Source organism: Mesitornis unicolor, unplaced genomic scaffold (assembly GCF_000695765.1).
Source record: "Mesitornis unicolor isolate BGI_N332 unplaced genomic scaffold, ASM69576v1 scaffold33923, whole genome shotgun sequence".
Classification (NCBI taxonomy): Eukaryota; Metazoa; Chordata; class Aves; order Mesitornithiformes; family Mesitornithidae; genus Mesitornis; species Mesitornis unicolor.
This window is the reverse complement of record NW_010177234.1, coordinates 19,581-37,769: the sequence shown is the minus strand read 5'-3', so window position 1 is coordinate 37,769 and position 18,189 is coordinate 19,581. Positions and strand designations below refer to the sequence as shown.

At 46.0% G+C, this 18,189-nt stretch overlaps 1 protein-coding gene across 1 annotated transcript; it reads left to right on the top strand.

The window, feature by feature from the left end:
• Positions 1 to 2,669: 2,669 nt before the first annotated feature.
• On the top strand, positions 2,670 to 17,936 carry PPP1R36 (protein phosphatase 1, regulatory subunit 36; the record flags this gene model as incomplete). Its single annotated transcript, XM_010182013.1, is given in 10 exon segments — positions 2,670 to 2,767; positions 3,972 to 4,052; positions 4,731 to 4,852; positions 4,972 to 5,038; positions 5,950 to 6,048; positions 9,900 to 10,040; positions 14,679 to 14,718; positions 15,997 to 16,193; positions 16,281 to 16,469; positions 17,714 to 17,936. Coding segments are annotated over 10 exon segments (1,257 nt in total), but the record flags the coding sequence as incomplete, so codon positions are not given.
• Between the last annotated feature and the right edge of the window lie 253 nt (positions 17,937 to 18,189).

The window sequence follows — 18,189 nt, the reverse complement described above, 5'->3', positions numbered from 1 at the left end:
CATCTCCACTGACCCTTCTTTGACTCCACTGTGAGCTGATGTCAAATGCTAACTCAACAGAAAGCTTCTCATTTATTTTAGCTGGATTAGTATTTTTGACAGTTTAGGGAGCTGCCTTGATGTGGAAACAACGAAGATGAAGAATCAATGCAAAGATAAATAATGGGAAAAAGTTAATGGGAGCAAGGATGCCTCTTCCATCCACTATTAGGCTGGCTTAGCTCTAATGTGAAACCTCACCCTTCACGGGGACTTGACGTCTCCCGGCAAAAAGTGCTTTTGTCAATACAACTTGTACCAATTTTGGGTGTGATCTAAGCAGTACCAGTTACACATGACACTGATCCGCTCTGAATGACTGGTATGAATGATTTTCTGCTTGCAAAAACAATGCCTCCCAATGTCTCGGATGTCAAAACCCCTCCCTCATAATCATGCCCTTAAGTGACCTGCCTTAATGTATGGGAATTACTTCCAGGGGCAAATCTTGAGCTGACGGCTCACACAGGGACTTGTGACCTGGTAGATATACTTCTAAACCTTGTAAAATCCCAAGCTAAAGTATGATTAACATTCAGAGGGCTGTACAGACATCAGTGTCTGTAACACAGGATGCAGCTGCCTTCAGTGCTGCCCGTCCTGGGCCAGTGACCAGGAAAACCTCTCCAGCTCCCAATCATCAAGGAACACAGTAAGCCCAAATGAGTGTCTGAGGAGATGTTACTGCATGGAGAGCACTTAATTTTCCCATCTGGACTAAAATGTTTCCCAGGGAAGCTGCTTAGAGCTGGGAAGGAGCAGAGCACACAGACCACGAGTCCCAGCCCACATTTGTGCGCTGGGATCTGCAGTGCCTAGGGGACAGCCGGCTGTCACCAGGATACTGCTGTAAACAGTGCCTGCCTTCTCCCCTGCGCTGCTGGCACTGGCCTAGGCGAGCACCATGTTGTCCGTGAGTCTCCTCACCTTCCCCAGATACCTTATGAGGAGCGGCTGAGGGAGCTGGGGCTCTTTAGTTTGCAGAAGAGGAGACTGAGGGGAGACCTCATTCATGTTTATAAATATTTAAAGGGTGAGTGTCACGAGGATGGAGCCAGGCTCTTCTCGGTGACAAACAATGATAGGACAAGGGGTAACGGACACAAACTGGAACACAGGAGGTTCCACTTCAATTGGAGAAGAAACTTCTTCTCAGTGAGGGTGACAGAGCCCTGGCCCAGGCTGCCCAGAGAGGTTGTGGAGTCTCCTTCTCTGGAGACATTCAAAACCCGCCTGGATGCCTTCCTGTGTAACCTCATCTGGGTGTTCCTGCTCCGGCAGGGGGATTGGACTGGATGAGCTTTGGAGGGCCCTTCCAATCCCTAACGGTCTGGGATTCAAAGAATCACAGAATCACAGAATTCTGTGTGTGATTCTGTGATCTTGTTGCTGCTGTTGACATTTGCAGCACATCCTGGGGCCACAGGAGGCCCCATGGGGTGGGCAGGGCAGGGCCCGTCCCACTGCCCCAGCCAGGGAGCAGGGTGGCCTGGGACAGCCATTCAGCCATTCGTGTTAGTGAGAAGTAGCCGAGACATATTTTGAGGACACAGGAGTGGTATTTTCTCCTTCCTATTGGAAAGAGGTTGCTAGGCCTCGCTCTGCCGTATTGCCTACCTTTCCTATTTTTTTGTTTTGTTTTTCTTTCATAATCCCTTGTGTGTAACATAAAGGCATAGCATTTGCATGGCCTTTTTCTTCTGAGAGTTGTAAACTGGTATTAGAAAGCTGGAACCGAGGACTAGAACAGACAAGTTGAAATAACCACTTTTTGTCAAAGGATTACCGCCATGGTTTCCTAATATTAATCTCTGTGGTTTAACCATCGCATGGGCTGCTGACGTGAAATTATTCTTGTGTTCTGTATTCAGTGCTCCACTGCCCATTTAGATTGAGCAGTAATTTGTGAAAGCCTTGCAGCTGGCTGGCTGAATGGTACCTGCCAAAAAGTCACAGAAAGCCCTAGAGTTTCACTTGGTTTAAATTTGTAGGCAGAAGGATTTCAGCAATAGGAGTAATTTTGCTTTAAAGGTGACCTGCAAATAATAGTTAAGGGTTTGCAAGTCTCTTGTTAATTAAGAAAGGACTAATAGGTCTTAATTATTTCCAGGGAGGTTTTTTGTATGTATTTTTTTTTAAAAATTGTAGATACTGTAAAATGCTGTTACTGGTAGTTTTGTCCAGTGTCCCCTGAAGGGTCTACCTGGTCTTGATTTAATTTTCTCAGAATATCAGGAAAGTGCATAACATGTGCCATTTTAACAAAGGTTTCCTTTCTCCTGATATTTAGTCTGTACAATTACATAAATACACAAATAATAGCAATGTGTTTTTTAATACGTGGCTTCATTTGATTTCTCAGTCTACTGATTCACTGTCAATCACAGAACTGGTGTTCCTCAGTAGACTTCCAGTTACTTATTCATAACCTGCAAGACATAAAAAAGGACGGATACACATTTTTCTTTCTTATGCTGGCAGCCTTTAATCTCAGAGAGCTTCTGTTCAAATAATTTACACACAAACATCATCTGGGTGAAAAGCAGTCTGAAGAAAGACAGAAAGTGGCCCATATGCTCAGTGCTTGCATTGTAAATACTTCTTTGGGCTGAGAACTTGAGCACAGACTGATGACATGTACTCTATATGCTGTTTTCTTGCAGAAGATAAAGCTAACTCCGGGTGTGTGGTACTGGAAAGATGATACTAACACACTTGAATTTGCAAGGTAAAAGACTGGTATTTAGTTTCAAATTATGCAGGTTTAGGCCTTGATACAGCAGTTCTAAGTAAGCTGAAGTCAGAGTCTAACATTGTTTTGCCTGAACATCGTCTGCTGGACAATTTTCTTCTTTTTATTTTTGTTTGGGACTGGAGCTCCATAACTTCTGCTTTGTGGCATTTCTCCCATCATGTTAACGGAGACATTCAGAAATACGCATGTCCTCTGCATTGCTCTCAAGCTGAGCCCACTATAGGGGTACGACTGGAAGCGTGTGGCGAGTCCTGCCATGTGTCAGAAACGTGCCCCATGCACTGAAGCAGCAGCGCTGGACACAAGGGCCAAATGCCATCCCAGGTGTCTACAGGGGAATGTCCACTAAGTCCACAGACTGATGTTCCCTGTTACGCATGACCCTGGGCAGTGGTGAGCACTGGGGGACTGCAAACCTTTAGGGAAACCACAGCTCAGCAGGGGACAAAATGCAGGTAACTGTGCTTTGAATATCTGCAGCAGTTGTGGATGGAGATTTTATCAGACCATTTAAACCATTGGGGCAAAAAACCCCAACACTCAAACTCTATCCCCCCCTGCTCTCTTCTCAAGCGCAGGGCAGGGAGCGTGGTGAAGCGTGGCGGTGCTGGGTCAATCACTCGCTGCCCGCTGCTGCCTCCTGCCCTGCTGGGTATTTTCCGAGCCTTTGTCACGGTGGAGCCAGGCTGCTCACCCCTCCCCTGGTCACACAGCTTCTGCAGGCACCTTTCATGGTCTGTGTCTCAGCAGCTCCAGCCAGCTTCTCCATTGGGCTTGGCAATGCTGCTGACTCTGCCCAGTAGCTCTCCAGGGAGAGGTGTGAGCTCCCTGGTGACCTCTGCGTGTCTCTGCCCTCAGCGATCCCAAAGAAAAGCTCTGTTAATCGTTAACGTTAAAAATCTTCCTAAAGCTACTTGAGACACCCATTACTTGAAGAGTTTACATGGTACAGTGTGAATGGTGGCCGGAGTCGGAGCAGGAGGACCTGAGGAAGTCCCTTTACTCTGCTGCTGTGTTCTTGCAGGCAGCACGTGGACCTCTCCACAACCCGTATGTTTTCTTAGTGTCAGTTGGAGGCCAAAATAGATGCGCATCTTTATCACGGGATATCGGCCTCTTTGCACTGCTGCTAGTCATTTAAACTCATGCTACTGTGTGCTCATGCTCTATATTTCAGTTCCAATCCAGCAACTGAGGAAAACCTTAAGGCAGGAAAAAACATTCGCTTTGAGGAATTGCGTGTCAAGGCATTGAAGAGGTATTTCAGTTCGACTAGCCTCGCTCAAAAAGAAACAAGATCATTTGGGTGGGAATATTTTCATCCGTTGTCTGAGGATCATGTCTGAACAAAACACGTGAAACGGGAAGGCAGCTGTCATTTCAGCAGGGTGGATGAGTGAACTTGAGAACAGAGCCAGGCGTGCCTGGTGTTGAATGCTAGCTCAAGCACTAGCTTGGCATGACTCTGGTAAAGTCATTCAACGTTGTTGCTCTTTCCAGATCGCTCAGAACAATTCTCATCTACCCTACAGAGTATTGCGAGGTAATAAATTCATCTGTGTAAGGTACTTCAAAGATTAAATTATTATTATTATTAATTTTATAAATTCCCAACATGGTATAGCTGACTTTCATCCATTATTTAAAACCTCTTTGATCTAAATAATAGAGTAACAATTTATTATATTAGCAACTAAAAGAGCAACTTCATACGCAACCTTAGAGGTGAAATGTCCTATTTCTCTCAGCATCCCCAGCCTGTTCTGTGGTTATAATAGCTGAAAGTTAGTTCAGGATACCTGCCAAACACATTTCACTGCCTGTCCCTCTGAAACTGAGTGCAATGAAGAGAGTGTGTACCAGGCAGATCATCTTAATATTCTCGGACTGGAATTAACACTGCGTCCTTAGATGTTATGTGTTGGTCAGCCACTAGCATCTTCTGAGTCAATTGCAGTGCATTGCTCCCTGAAAGAAAACTGTCTGATACTGAAGGAAAATTGCATGTGCTGTCGAAGTGGATCCAGCGTGAATATGTGACGTTGGATGATGTCAAGTGTGAGTAACTGCTGGTGTTTTGTATCAGCAATACATTGCCCATACAAGTTAGAAAGCTATTTCTACTAAAAATAGCATTTTTTGAGGAAATACTGGTTTTCTCCTCTGTATGTTTTCAGATGCTGCTTTGCTTTTGAAAGAAGCACACGAGTCCCATCATGTGCTATCATTTGCAGCAATTATGAGGTATCTCATTTAGAGTTTGTTTCAAGAATTATGTGTGTGTAGCTGGTAGTGGAGGAACCACGGTGCATGAGAAGTAGAATATGAAATATCAGAGGATTAAAATCTCTCATCTGTGGGCTTCAGTGGGAAACAATACCACATGCATTTTGTCCTTGACATGTGCAGAGAAATAATCCCGTCACCTGTTTGAAAGCCTTCTACTCTGTTAGCTACAAGAAGCCAGAACTTTGGCCTAAAATATCCAAAGGCTGTTTTCCATCTTACCCGAAGTTGAATCCCATGTTAACCAGCGCAGCTGCAACACTGCGTGCACCAGGAGTACTGACATCAATCCAAGCTGCCTTCCCTTGCTGCTGCTGCTCCCATCACAGCTACAGGGCTCGTGATTTGCTGCTGTCAGTCGTCAGCATTACTTCTCTATAGGCTGAAAGCGAGGAGGCAGCTGGTGGAGCACTGTATCTCAGAGGCACATCCCTGACATCACCAGGGCCACACAGTGGCCGCATTGCCTTTGGCTTAGGAACGCATCCACAGGCCTTGTTGAGCCTTAGCCACACTGTCCTTTCAGAAGGAGAGGGGTGTCCGAGTTGTCCCCCTTTTCCTTTGATTGTGAATGCCACGCTTTCAGCACGTTCAGTGCAGAAAACACACTTCTTGGAAGCGTGTCTGGTAATATCCAATTCAGTCCGCTCTTCAGCATGTTTCTTGGACTCTGTTAGTAATTTTCTAAAAGCTTTCAGACTCTTAGTGTGGGTTGGAGTGCTCGCTACAAATAGGTCTCAACCATAGAGCTAATATTTGGTATAATGAAGGTCCTTCAGCAGAGACTCTGTTCTTTTTCATAATGGTCTGGTGGTGTCTATATCTGCAAATCTGGAGACTTCACAGTGACTGTTCCACTTTCCGTTTAGGAATGAGAAACTAGATGAGCTCCTCATGGCCCTGCTCTTCTACCTGTCTTTTTACCTGGAAGAAATTGCTCTGGAAAAGAAACACAGTTCCTTGATTTTGTGAGTACAAGACCTTTGGGTGTAAGTAACCAGAGCTTGCTCCAGCAAATCTGAAATCACAGGGCAGTGTTTTGTGTCAGAATCTGTGGGATTCTGCATTTGAGCAAGGACTGCTTGCTGTACTGGCCCAGTCTCTATATGGAGAAAACCCCCTTGCTCTCACCATTTCTGTGTCCTGTCCCCTTGTCCTCTGTGCTCTCCAGAACATAGGCTCCTCTGTCTATGTAGAGAGACAGATTTTCTTGGAGGGTTTGAGCTCCACATTGCCCCAACCTTGCCCTGAGAGGTGTGCACCGCTGTTCATGGGGCACGGCATCACCATAGTCTCCCTTTCAAGGCTGGACCCACTCCTGCTGCAATGGGGTCACCCAATAATTTGCCTCCTCAAGGTAATCCTGCAATCTGAATAAGTCATTACTACTACCACCAACGTTAAACCTCATGTGAGTGCCCTGGACCGAATTACCATCCCTTAATGCCATTTCCCAGCAATAACATTAGCGTCCAGTCATTTCTGCTTGCAATGCAGAGCACCAAATAGTCGCAACTGAGTCTGCTGGGTGTTAATTTGTGCCGTGGGTCACACCGCTTTAAGACTCTGTTTCTAAATACTTTGCAAAGCAGGTTCAGGAGACTCTCAGGTGCTAGAAACATGTTACAACATGAGGAATATGTGCTAGGAAAGCAGTTCCCAAGTAAGGGTGTGTGACCACACTTGCTACCTTGCAGAGTGGAAGTGGGGCTGCCAGGAGAACAGTTTAGGAGCTGCTGTATTAGAGGGTTATTTGCCTTGGGAGAAAGCGTTGGAGAGTCACAAACCATGACTGTAAGACACTTTGGTGATTTTCTGCAGTCTAGAATAGTCTCCGAGCATTGACTGACCATGTTCTTAAAATATCTAATGATTACTTACTTCACAGTTCATGAAACCTTGATATAGAGAGGGGCTGATCTATCTGGATTGAAGAAAAGACTGTTGGAGAATTGCTGGCCTTAAGGAATGGATTTGTTCTACATCTGCAGATTGCCAGATGTTTCCTTCATTGTGCAAGGAATAATTAATAAAGAAAGAAAACCATCAGTGTAGTTTCATACACAAAGGTTACGGGTTCAGTTGAGGTGCTCTGGGCTGCAGTTTACAAAGCGATCCCCTCACTCTTGGCTGGTAAAGGAGAAGGAGGCCATTCTGTGGGCCATGACATAGCAAAATGGCTCCTGTCATCTACTGGTGTGGCAAACACAGAAACAGAGAAACAAAGAGGAGTTTGGACCTATTGCAATATAGAGTTATGGTTCCTGGGTCAAGGGGACTCTGATTTAGTAGCTATCAGCTATAAGCACTGGATGAACCCTGCCAGGAGAGACTTTTCAGTGTGTTCTGGCATGCAGTGCTCCCAGAGTGACTCCTGCCTTTTGGTGGGGATCACATGCCGACTCTCCACTTCTGCAGTACTGTTTTATTTAGCTTCATTACCTCCCCTGAGGGGAAGTGATTTGCTTGTCAGGATTACCTGCATGCAGCGTAACATCAGAGGAGATTAAAGAAGAGACACTTAACCATGCAGAGACAGGAACTCAGGATATTGATCTACTGATGTATAAATACAAGGAAGGAAAATAAAATTACAAAAGGCAATATTTAATGTTGAAATTCATCCTTAATTGTTTTAGCATCTTGGCTGACTTGGAGGAGCAGGGAGATATTACTCACAGTGTGAAGAGCTTTCTGATAATTCATGTTCTTCTTCTGTTCAAGAACTCCTATTTCCTCTGTTATCCACCTGGTTTAATTCCAAATGTGGTATGTGCTGTATTTCACATAAAATGTGGCAAGGACTGTCTTTTTCCTCCTGTGAAGTGAAGTTCTGGAATGATGTTCCACTAGGACGTAGTGGGGGCAGGCAAGAAAATGACTTCTTTTCTGAAGGTGGAGCTCCATGAGCTTGTGAAAGGGATTTTATAACTACATAATAGAATCATCATGACATAAAATTACACCTGTGGTAAGAATCCTTGGGTTTGTGATATGGTGATGTGTTTGAGAGAATGTGAAGGAAGATTGCGTAGCCATTTGTTTTCCTATATCTACCCCACATAAATCCCATGCTCAAGGCAGTTACTAGTGGTCTGCTCAGGAGGACAACTCCCTCCGCCTTCCTCCAAGATGTAATTTAGTTTCAGAGGTTTTTTGGTTTCCTATGTAGTACTGGCTTTGTGCCACAGGTAGAGACAGACTGGAGGCAAGACCTGCCGGGACCATTTCATGTTTCTCGTTAGTGGCACCTATAATTTGCTCCCAGTTAAAGTGACAGACAGATTACTCGGAGACAGGGCTTGGTGACCTGCCTAGTCCTTTATCAGCCTGACGTTCCTATATGACAGACACATCCAATGGCTGTGCAGTCCTTGAGCTGCTCTTCTTGTAGACCCTGTGTGATAACCTAGAAACACAGACAACAGTGCTGGTTATTCCTGCTCCTGGTTGGTGTGTTTTGGGGTTCCTGTCATTTTGGCTGCCTGTGAGAGATGCTTAACTCATCTGTTGGGACTGCACTTGTCCACAGGGAGCCAGATCTGGTGGTCTAAATAACTCCTCAACTGTCTTGAATCTAGACCATGTAGAAGTACCAGTGTCCACAGCGCCTCAAGGGAACGCCTAAGCCCATCCTGGCTTCGGAAACCATTGCTTCTGTGCATTAAACTTTATTTGGAATTGAAAGTATTGGAAAGGGTTGCTATCAGAGAAAGTCAGGATGGATCTGGACATCTTTAACTTCTTGTGACTTTATCTTTTGTTGATGCTCTGCTGATTCTTTGTAAATCCAAGCCTGAGGCTTTCCTGGCTTCTTCTAGGTTCAGGAAGCTCTTGTAACCGAAGCAGTGAGCATGAGCCATTTCCCCACCAGAGACAGCTTGGGAGTGTTCACCTCTGAAATATGTGACTCTAAGAACAAAAACTCAGCAGTGGTGGATGAGACATGAATGGAACAAGGGCTATTATTTCTGTCCTGCATTTTTTTCCCCTTTAGTTACTGTCTGTTTCTGCATCCAACCCTTTCATGTCTTTTGAGGAAAATCTGCTGAATTTTATTATCCTTGCAAAGCCCAGAGTAATTGTCCTAATTTATTAAAGTGGGTTGTGTAGGATGCTTTAGAGTTGGAGGCCATCAGGGTAGGACAGATGAAAAAAGCCATTTCTCCTGAGTGTGAGAGCAGGCTGGTAACTTTTAGGCCAGCAGCACTCTCAGACAGTGGCAGACAGTCAGGTGGATTACAGGGGAAGCAGAGGAAATAGAAAGCTCTTTGGTTTGGTATTTCCTTAGTGTTTGATCTGAACTGGTTTAAAATACAGGCTTGTGGTGTCAGCCATTCCTGTTTAGAGGCAGTCCCAAAAGAGCTTTGTGTGCCTATTTGAAGAGAAGTAAGTGGTGTCTCTGAGCCAGACCTACTGCTCCAGGCCACCCGGTGATGGAGCCTGTACCCGGAGGTATCTAAATGCACCTCCAGGACTTTTATGCAGGCTGCAAAAAGAGTTCATAAGCTGTGCAGGATCAAAGACAGCAACCTGACAGGCTGTGGGCATGCAGCTTATAACTTGTGTGGGGCAAGAGAGACTGTCTGGGCCCAAGCCCAAGGCCTTGTGGCCCCACTGGCATTGCCAAGCTGTGCTGGAAGCGTCTGAGCCCAGCCTTGCTGCAGAAGCGTCCTGTGACAGTGGTGTCACGCGGCGTCTTGGTTTATGTGTCTGAAAACCATGCTTGCTTCTCAGGAACAGTCACTCTTTCTAGCATCCCTTCTGTCCAGAGCACCTCCTCTGAAAACTTTTTTTTTTCCCTTTTTGTTTTAAACAGGACTGTGATATTTTTAGAGAAGAAAGACATGGACGACGTGTTAGCAAAGTTAGCAGTGGCCAGGATTCACCTTGCCGAGGTGCACAGTAACCTTATCCTTGAACGAGGCATGGCACAGCAGCACCACACACCTGGTGGAAAGTAAGCCAAGGAAAGCTTTTCCTTCTGGAGACCCTTACTATGTCAAGGACCACAGTAACCCAGGGCCAAGGGCCCTGTTGAGTGACATAAGTGAATGCCCAGGGTGACAAATGCCAAGTGAGACAAAGGGGTAAGGGACCAAGGGACAGAGAAGTGTCCTGACCTCCCTGCTGCTCTACTTGTTAACTAACACCAAAAGCATTGCTGGTGAGCTGTTGCCAACTGATGTGGCCACAGTGTGTTGCAGCAGAGCTCTGGATACCAGACTGGGAAGCTCTAGCCCTGGTATGCGGAAGCCTTGCTAGATACACAGAGCAGGAAACTTTGATGGGTTCAACATGAAAGGCAGCAGGGCAAAAAGCAATGCCAGCCCTGGATCTTACCCCTGCCACTTCCACTTACTACATCTTGAAAGCAAATGGTTATGTACCTGCTGGCTGCCACTGATGCCTGCATTTTTAGTAGTACTACTAGTACCAGTACCAGTAGTAGTAGTAGTAGTAGTAGTAGTAGTAATAATAATAATAATAATAATAATAATAATGATGATAATAATTTCCCCTTATGCCAACTCTGAGATAGCAAAAGACTAGTTTAGCAAGTGAAGAAGACTGTGCTCCTGAAGGGTAACAAGTGAAGGGAGTCAAGACAAAAAGAGGTTGTGCTTGGGCATGGGAAGTGTAGGGTTCCTACCTCTGAGCAGGGAACGTGGTGCATGGCTTTTTCAGAGTGGTGGAGACCAACTGCTCTTTAGATGCAATGGCCCCAGTGATGAACTTAAAGGGGAGAGAAAATTGTAGTTTGAATTAAAAAAGAAACTGAAGACAGGAGAGGATGGGAGGATGTTTGAAAAGGCAGTGAAACCACGGGAATGATGAAAAGGAAAAAAAAGGGGGGGTTTTAACAGGAGATGAAGTTGTGGCTTAACCCTGGCTGACAACTAAGCACGACAAAAAGTGGTTAGTGGAAGGAGAATGTAGTGACAGAGATCACACACACCACGCTAGTGTTAGGCTCTCTCCTCGTCATGTGTGTTCCTGTGCAATGTTTCCTTTTCCTGGCAGCAGGAAGGAGCTGGCAGTCCCCACCCAGCATCACAGTCCTGTGGGATCTTCTCAGAGCAGTTTCAGGCCATTTTTTTCAGTCAGTTCGTGCGAAACTGCTGCCAGTGCCCCAGAGGAGTCACTGTCATTGCCTTCCTGCAACACGGCTCCAGGCGGCCTTGCTCCTGGCTGGGGTGGAGGAACCTGGGTTTCCTTCTAATCAAGAGGAGAAGGCAAGCTGTGAAATGATGGAGTCAAAGGGGAGCTGGAATTGCTGCCTTTCATTTTAGTGTGCCCCACCCCACAAGGTGCTGGACCCTGAGGATTAAGAGCGTGTTCCCTCTGCTTCCTGGCACATCAGCGTTTCACCGGGCACTCCCGGGAGCAGCATTCTGTGCCAAGTCCCTGCTCCCAGAGTGCTGCTGAGCAGAGGTGTCCTGTCAACCTTCTTGCTGCTCAGACAGCGAGGGTCATGACAGCATTTCATTATTTCTGTTGGGTGGCCCTAATGTCTGCACACATGAGACTCAGTTGGAGGAACTTAACTCCAGAAGGCAACTTGGATCCAAAAACTGAACTTGAATCTTCACTCGTATTGTCTGGTGGATGGGAATGTGCAGGGCTGAGGCAAGCAAGAGGTCTGGCAGCAAAAAAACACCAGTGTGGGAATGAGAGCAGAGAGCTGAAACAAGAAAAAGTGTTCTTTAATATGAGTGGGGTTAGAGGCTGGCAGTGGGTGGGGGTGTTGGTGTCCAGGCCCTGAAAACTCAAAGACTGGAGGAGTGGTGTCTTAAAGCCTCCCTCGTGTATGGTGCTGTGTGAAGAGAGACCTCAGCGAGTTACTCACAGCAGGGTGGTGGTAGCTGGGTACAGCTGACTTCAGAGTTAGGTTAATGCTGCGCGTTGTAACACACGGCACTTCCCATACCACACTGCAATTAAATAAATATAATCTTTTCTACGCTGACTCAGTTTAGCATTTAATGTTATCTGGATCCTCCCAGGCCATTACCTGAGCTGCCAAAAACAGGAGCTAAGGGACAGAACTGATTGACACTCTTGATTTTAAAGGATGGTTAGGGGTTTTTTTGAGCACACTTTTTTTTTGGGTGGGAAAGGTCCTTCATCAAAGTAGAAACTGTGGTGAGGGTTACTTTTGACGGGGTTTCTTTTTACCATGAAAAATGTTTAGATTAAAAAGCTGAGAAACTATTGATAATGTGCCACCCCCAGATTGACTATATTTTCTCATAACCCAACTATGGGTTCATGATGGTGTTGAAGCTTCTGCTTTTCACTCTAATTCACCATAGCAACATTTTAATCAAATCCTAGACTGTGTTGGTGAACTGCTTTCCCTTCCAGACCTGCCAAATGTCTATGTGCTCATATGAAATTATTGATTTTTTAAATGTAAAGCTTTTATCTGAAGGTTTTAAAAGGGAGGATTAGGTGGAGAACATCTTCATCCTTAACAATTTACATGGTTTGTAAAATGCGGCATTAAAGTCCTATTTTGATACTGTCCCAGACTGGAATTTGAGAGAGTTCCTCCAGACCTGTTATTTGTATATGTTAGCATTAGTCCTTTTGTGCCTCCAACGCCGAGGAAGGAATAGGTGTGTCTGGCTCTTTCCTTTTAAGTTGATGGTGGTTGTGCAACCTTTTTGTGGTGCCAGTTTCCTCATGGGCATTTGTCATAATCGGAAAAATACAGCGTGTTCCCAAAGCTGCGTGCAGCAGTGGCTCAAACACAGTGGAGCCGGCCCTCGCTGATCCTTGGAGCTGTCTTGATCCAGAGTCACGGCCGTGGTGGAGGGAGCTGCCAAACGCCACAGGAAGCATTTCCTCCCCATATACCCCCACGCAAAACAGCAGTTCTTGTAGACGTCTGAAGCCACTGTCATCTTCCATCCAAACCCCACGCTTCCTGCGCTGTCCGCCCTGGGCTGTGCTCTCCTCTTTTATGCGAGAACCCATCCCGGCCCCCTCACAGTTCTCAGAAGTCAGCAGTACTGTACCACTAGAAGGCACGATGCTTTCTGCTCATTCTTTCACGTTTCTTACAAGTCCTGACCTGAAGTTTGTTGCAAGTTCGACGTTTTCCTGACCCTTTCTGTATTTTCCTAGGTAGTTACCAGCTGTGCCCTAGACATGGGAGGTGCCTCCTACTTCAACACTTATTTTAGGAAACTTTACTTCAAGCAGGTCTCCTAGCTTAATACCTCACCCGAGGGAAGAAAGCACTGGGAGAAAGAAGGGTGGAGACCCCTGGCCTTATTTGACTCTAATTATTAGTGTTATTTGCTGTTGCTGGCTCTACATATGTACTAGCGACTAGTCCTAAGATACTGCATGAGCTGTAGGATGTTAAAAGGTGAAGCTGGGTTTCACGTTTAGGTTTAGGAAGCTGAGGTCGCTTTAGGTTTCTCTGCTCTGGTCCTCTGAAGACAGAATACTGTGCTTTGCCAGGCTTCATAAGGAATCAAAGGCATCAGAGTTGTTGAGGGAGTTCTGCTCTGGCAAGTGGCCATGCCATGCTTGCAGAGTCAAGCTGCTTTTCCCTTGCACAATATGTGATGTTTCAGCAGGGTTTTTGGCTGTTGGGAGCCAGGCAGGGAGATCCATGGTATTCATGTTCAAAAAATCAGTAAATAGAAGTCAGAAGATGGTAAATAGAGCTTTATGGCTGAAAGGTATTATCTTCGTGATCTGCATTGATGCTTCTGGGGTGATGGCAGCTGGTGATACCAGGAACACTTGATGTCATCAGGAAGATAAGGGACATGTCAGGGGTTGGTGAGTTGATGCTCAGGCTTTCGTGTGCATCTGGCAGGACTAAGCCAAATCCGTGGGGATCTGTGGGCTACCAGGGAAAATTTGCTTTCATTTCCATGAGGGTGAGTTACGCCATCTCCGGGTGAACTGAGTGGCTGCTGGGATGTGGGCACCACCCTCTGCTTTAATGAACACCTCCATGATGGACAGCCATTTGGTTTTGTGTGAGAATCCCTGGACTCAAGGGGGTGACGAGGGCATCTCTCAGGGCAAATCACTGCTTCTTCAACAAAGGCCCTTTGTCGTTCTTGGGCATGTTTTACATTTCTTCTTGGAGATATATCAGGCATCTCCTTTCTGGTTTTCAAGTTTATTGTCTCAGCATTGGCCTGGCTTTGTGTAAGTCTGCTCATGGCTCTTCCAGTGATGTCTGGAAGAGTTTTTTATTGACTTCAATGGGAACTGGGTTAGATCAGTGCTGACCACTTTTGAGAGGCCCACGCAGAGTGCTCAGTCCACATAGAATAGCAGGGGAGCCTCGCCTGCTCGTCACATCCAGCTTTGTTCTCTGTCAGATTTAATTAACTGAGCCATGCGATATTTTGCATTTTCTCCTTCTGAGGCAATGCAGAAGTCCTGCCTTTCTCTTGGACAGTGGGTCTCTGCATGCCAGTAATGAGGATCTACCAGCAACAACTTTATTGCCCTGGTACAATGCCAGCTTGGCATAGCCCCATGACTCATATTCAATGCTCTGTCCAGAGAACTGAAAGGACGACTATTGCTATTAATTTTGTGCTCTTGTTCCCTGCCTTAGGAGAAAAACATCATCACAGAAAGATCAACGCTTCTTTGAGGTAAGGAAGACACAAAGATAAATGGAGAGTGTCAGCCTATATCATGTCCGTCCTTTGCACATCCAAATGCTCCTTTCCTTTTTGCTTCCCGCAGTAGTTTACTTGTAGGGCAGAGTACCTAGGATAAAATTTTACCTCTAGAGCCTAGACATCCCTGTGAAATACCATCTCTTTGTCCTTCAGTCCAAGTCTTTTCCCCTTGGAGTCCTCAGATGGGGAGTTTCAGTCCCGCTGTGGCTCTCAGAGCCCAGGCAGTTCCCACCACAGCCTGAGGTCCCTCGGGGAATTCTGGTCTATAGGTTTCTTCTCATCATTGGACTCACAGTTTCATCTCTGTAGGTAAGAAATTTTAGAGTAGTCTTTTATTTCCATTGCCCTTGGCACCATTTCTAGATGTCAGTAAGCTCTTCTGGCCTGCAACACACATCTCCATCAGCCATTTATGGGACTCACTATGTAGCAGGGCTTCAGCAGATCAGCACGAAACAGCTGGGCCCAAATTATACTGTATACTTAAAAAAACGGGAAGCCTTTCCTTGAAAAAAGGGAAGTGTGGATCTGATTCCAAGGACACCCAACAGTCCCAGCAATCCCATCTTTTTAAGAGCAGACTCAGTAGAGATTGGATTTATTGGGGGTTGATTCAGCTTATGCCAGGGATCACAATCATTAAATAGGAGTGAAAAGCTAGATTTTGTTTTTTTAAACAGCAAGCAGACATGTGGAGGTGAGATGCAGTAAGTTTTGTTAGTAATATTTTCTGTGATCATAATGCTGTCATTCGGGGTGGGGATCATCTTGTCTACCTGCAGGTGCCCAAATAATATCTGGCCAGTCAGCCCATGCCCTTTGGCTGTCTTGACAGCCACTGCAGGAGAGAGCAGCTCAGCCAGACAGGGGATTGTTGCCTCTTGAGACAGATGTGTGTGATAGGAAACCTCACAGAATGACTCATCCCATCAGCCTCTTTGCATTGATTATTGAGGGAAACTGGGTGGTGATCTCAAGTTATCACCTCAGTTTCTAGCAACAAGACTAAGCCAAGCTGATCAGAGTTAAGCAAGATGAAATCCATCTGCGCTGACTCTGTTTCTAGCCTCATCTGTCTGCATACCTTTAAAAACCCGGTCCTTTCAGGTCTTCACTCATACATGCATGGTAAAGTTCGATGCCAAATGGTTGCTGGCCTTTTAGTGGAGTCGTGCCAGCTTGCACTCTGGGTGCAGTGGGTCTCTGGGCCTTTTCCCAATGAAAAGGGGATCTGTGTTTACAATTCAGGGCTTCTATAACTACTGCAGCCATGTGGCTTGGCTTGTGTTCGGACAGAAGCACTTCCAAGTGATTCAGGAAGAAATTAGCAGGCTTCTTTACTCTGACACGTTCAATCCCATCTTGAGAGACAAGAACAATGTTGACTTGCAGAAACCAGGAGACCAGACTGGTGATGCAAATACAGAGCAACTGCCGTGTCCAAGGTATGCATTTGACACACTGGTGAGTCCTTGGGGAGCCTGCCCTGTCCGAATACACCGAGGTAACACCTGCATTTGTTTTCTTTCAAGAAGAGCCCATGCCAAGCATCCTTCTCTAGGCAGCAGGGGTCACAAGCGCTCGCCAGTGGTCAGCACGCTCCTGCCCTTACCCAAGGACAGTGCTCAGTGCTTCCTCCAGAACCGTTCCTGTCGCGGCAGAGACCCTCGACCTCGCACGTGTGACGGCCTGCCAGACTTCTCCGAATTGTTCACTACAAAGGAAGGGGCTGTTTCTCTGCACAGATAGATTTGGTAGTGCTGTGAGGAAGGATGTTGGGCAGCTTGCTCTTCCTCCCTGGGAGAGGGTCCATTGGCCGGAGGATCTGGTCTACATGGGAGTTAGGGAGGAACAGGAGTGTGGGTCCTGAGAGAGCCTGAAACTTGCAGAGGTGGTACCATTGGTTCACTGGTGGCAAGGCAGCTACTGTCCATCGTAGTGCTTTGTTAAAACTCAAGTTGTCTGGGGGAAGGAAATGTGCTTGAACAGTAATTTGAACAAAAAATAATCCAAACCTCTCAAAACTAAAATGGGATGTTTATTCTTTTCCCTCTCATGATTCATTCCAATTCCTTATTTCTTCTTGACTTTTAGTTTTTAATAGTGTTCTGATCAGAGATTACCGATGTACTTTATTAAAAACAAAAAGTAATTTTGTTTCTACATTCTACTTTAAAAATTTAATTTTGATTGTAATAGAAATAGAACCTTTTCTTCTGATTCATGATAAAACCAAAATGTTTCAAGCCTGGGTATGCCATATGAGAGGAATTCCACTTCGCATCCGGTCACGGTTAACAGCAGTGTCACCACAGTACTTCTTAACATAAAATCTCACATACACAGGACCACTGTAAATCAGTTTTGCTCTGTTGACGTGTATGTGAGGCTCCCTGTAAGACTTTCCCTCATAATCTTTTTCTGTCTGGAAATGAGAATTTGAGAATTGAATCCAGATCATCTGAATTTGATCCAGAATCATTTTTCTGGATCTTCCAGAGTTCTGGCAATCTAATGAATGCTACAGCACTACACACGCAAAATCTTTGGACGTACCTACAACGCACAACCAGCAAGTCCGGTATTTCTTGAGCGTGTAAAATTTGCTACAAACGCACACGTAATTGTTCTGTGCATACTTTGGAAGCTGGGTGCACCTTGAGCATCTTGGCTTTATGGCTTATGCAGAGAGTCACATAATTCGTATGCAATAGGGCCACACTGAGCGCTGAGCTCCACTTGGATGTCGGCGTGCACACCCTAGACAGACACGGGACGTGGTGTGCAAAGGGCTGAGGGTACAGCCGTGGTTATTTGTCTTTCCCTGGCGGAGTGCGGAAGTCTCTGCTAAAGGAGGCAAGGCTCCTTGCTGGTTTACCTGGGAAACATCACAAACTGATCCCCCTTCCTCCTCTTTTCCTTCGCTTCATTGTGTCAAGCAGATTAACACGGTGTTTTCTAACAGGGTGGGCATCATCGGAGCTCGTAGTGAGTTAAAAACTCCAATGAACGTGCCTGGCGGGACGATGGAGGAGGAAGAGGAGGAGGACGAGGAAGAACAAAAACGAGGAAGAATAAGGAGTGCTTGCTCTATCCAGACAGATGACCTCAGTTTGTCAAGTCGGAGAAGCCCCCAGAAGAGGCCTAACAAAGCGCTGTGCTCTCAGGAGCCGCGGCAGAAGGCGACTGTAATCAGAGCGAGTGGCAGAAGCGGTGTCTGTGCTGGCTGGCGTGGTTTCACGTGTCTGAGCAAATCACTTTGCAGTTGCAGCTGAAGAAGCCCGACTCTGTCAGCGGTGGGATGGTTCAGCACACGAGGGCCTGGACTGGGGACCTGGGCTGTAATTCCTGGTTCTGTCACTGATTTTCCTGCATCCTAACGCCTTCATTGCTCCATTTCTGAGAATATGATTTTACTGACTTATTTTGGGAAGTGCTTTG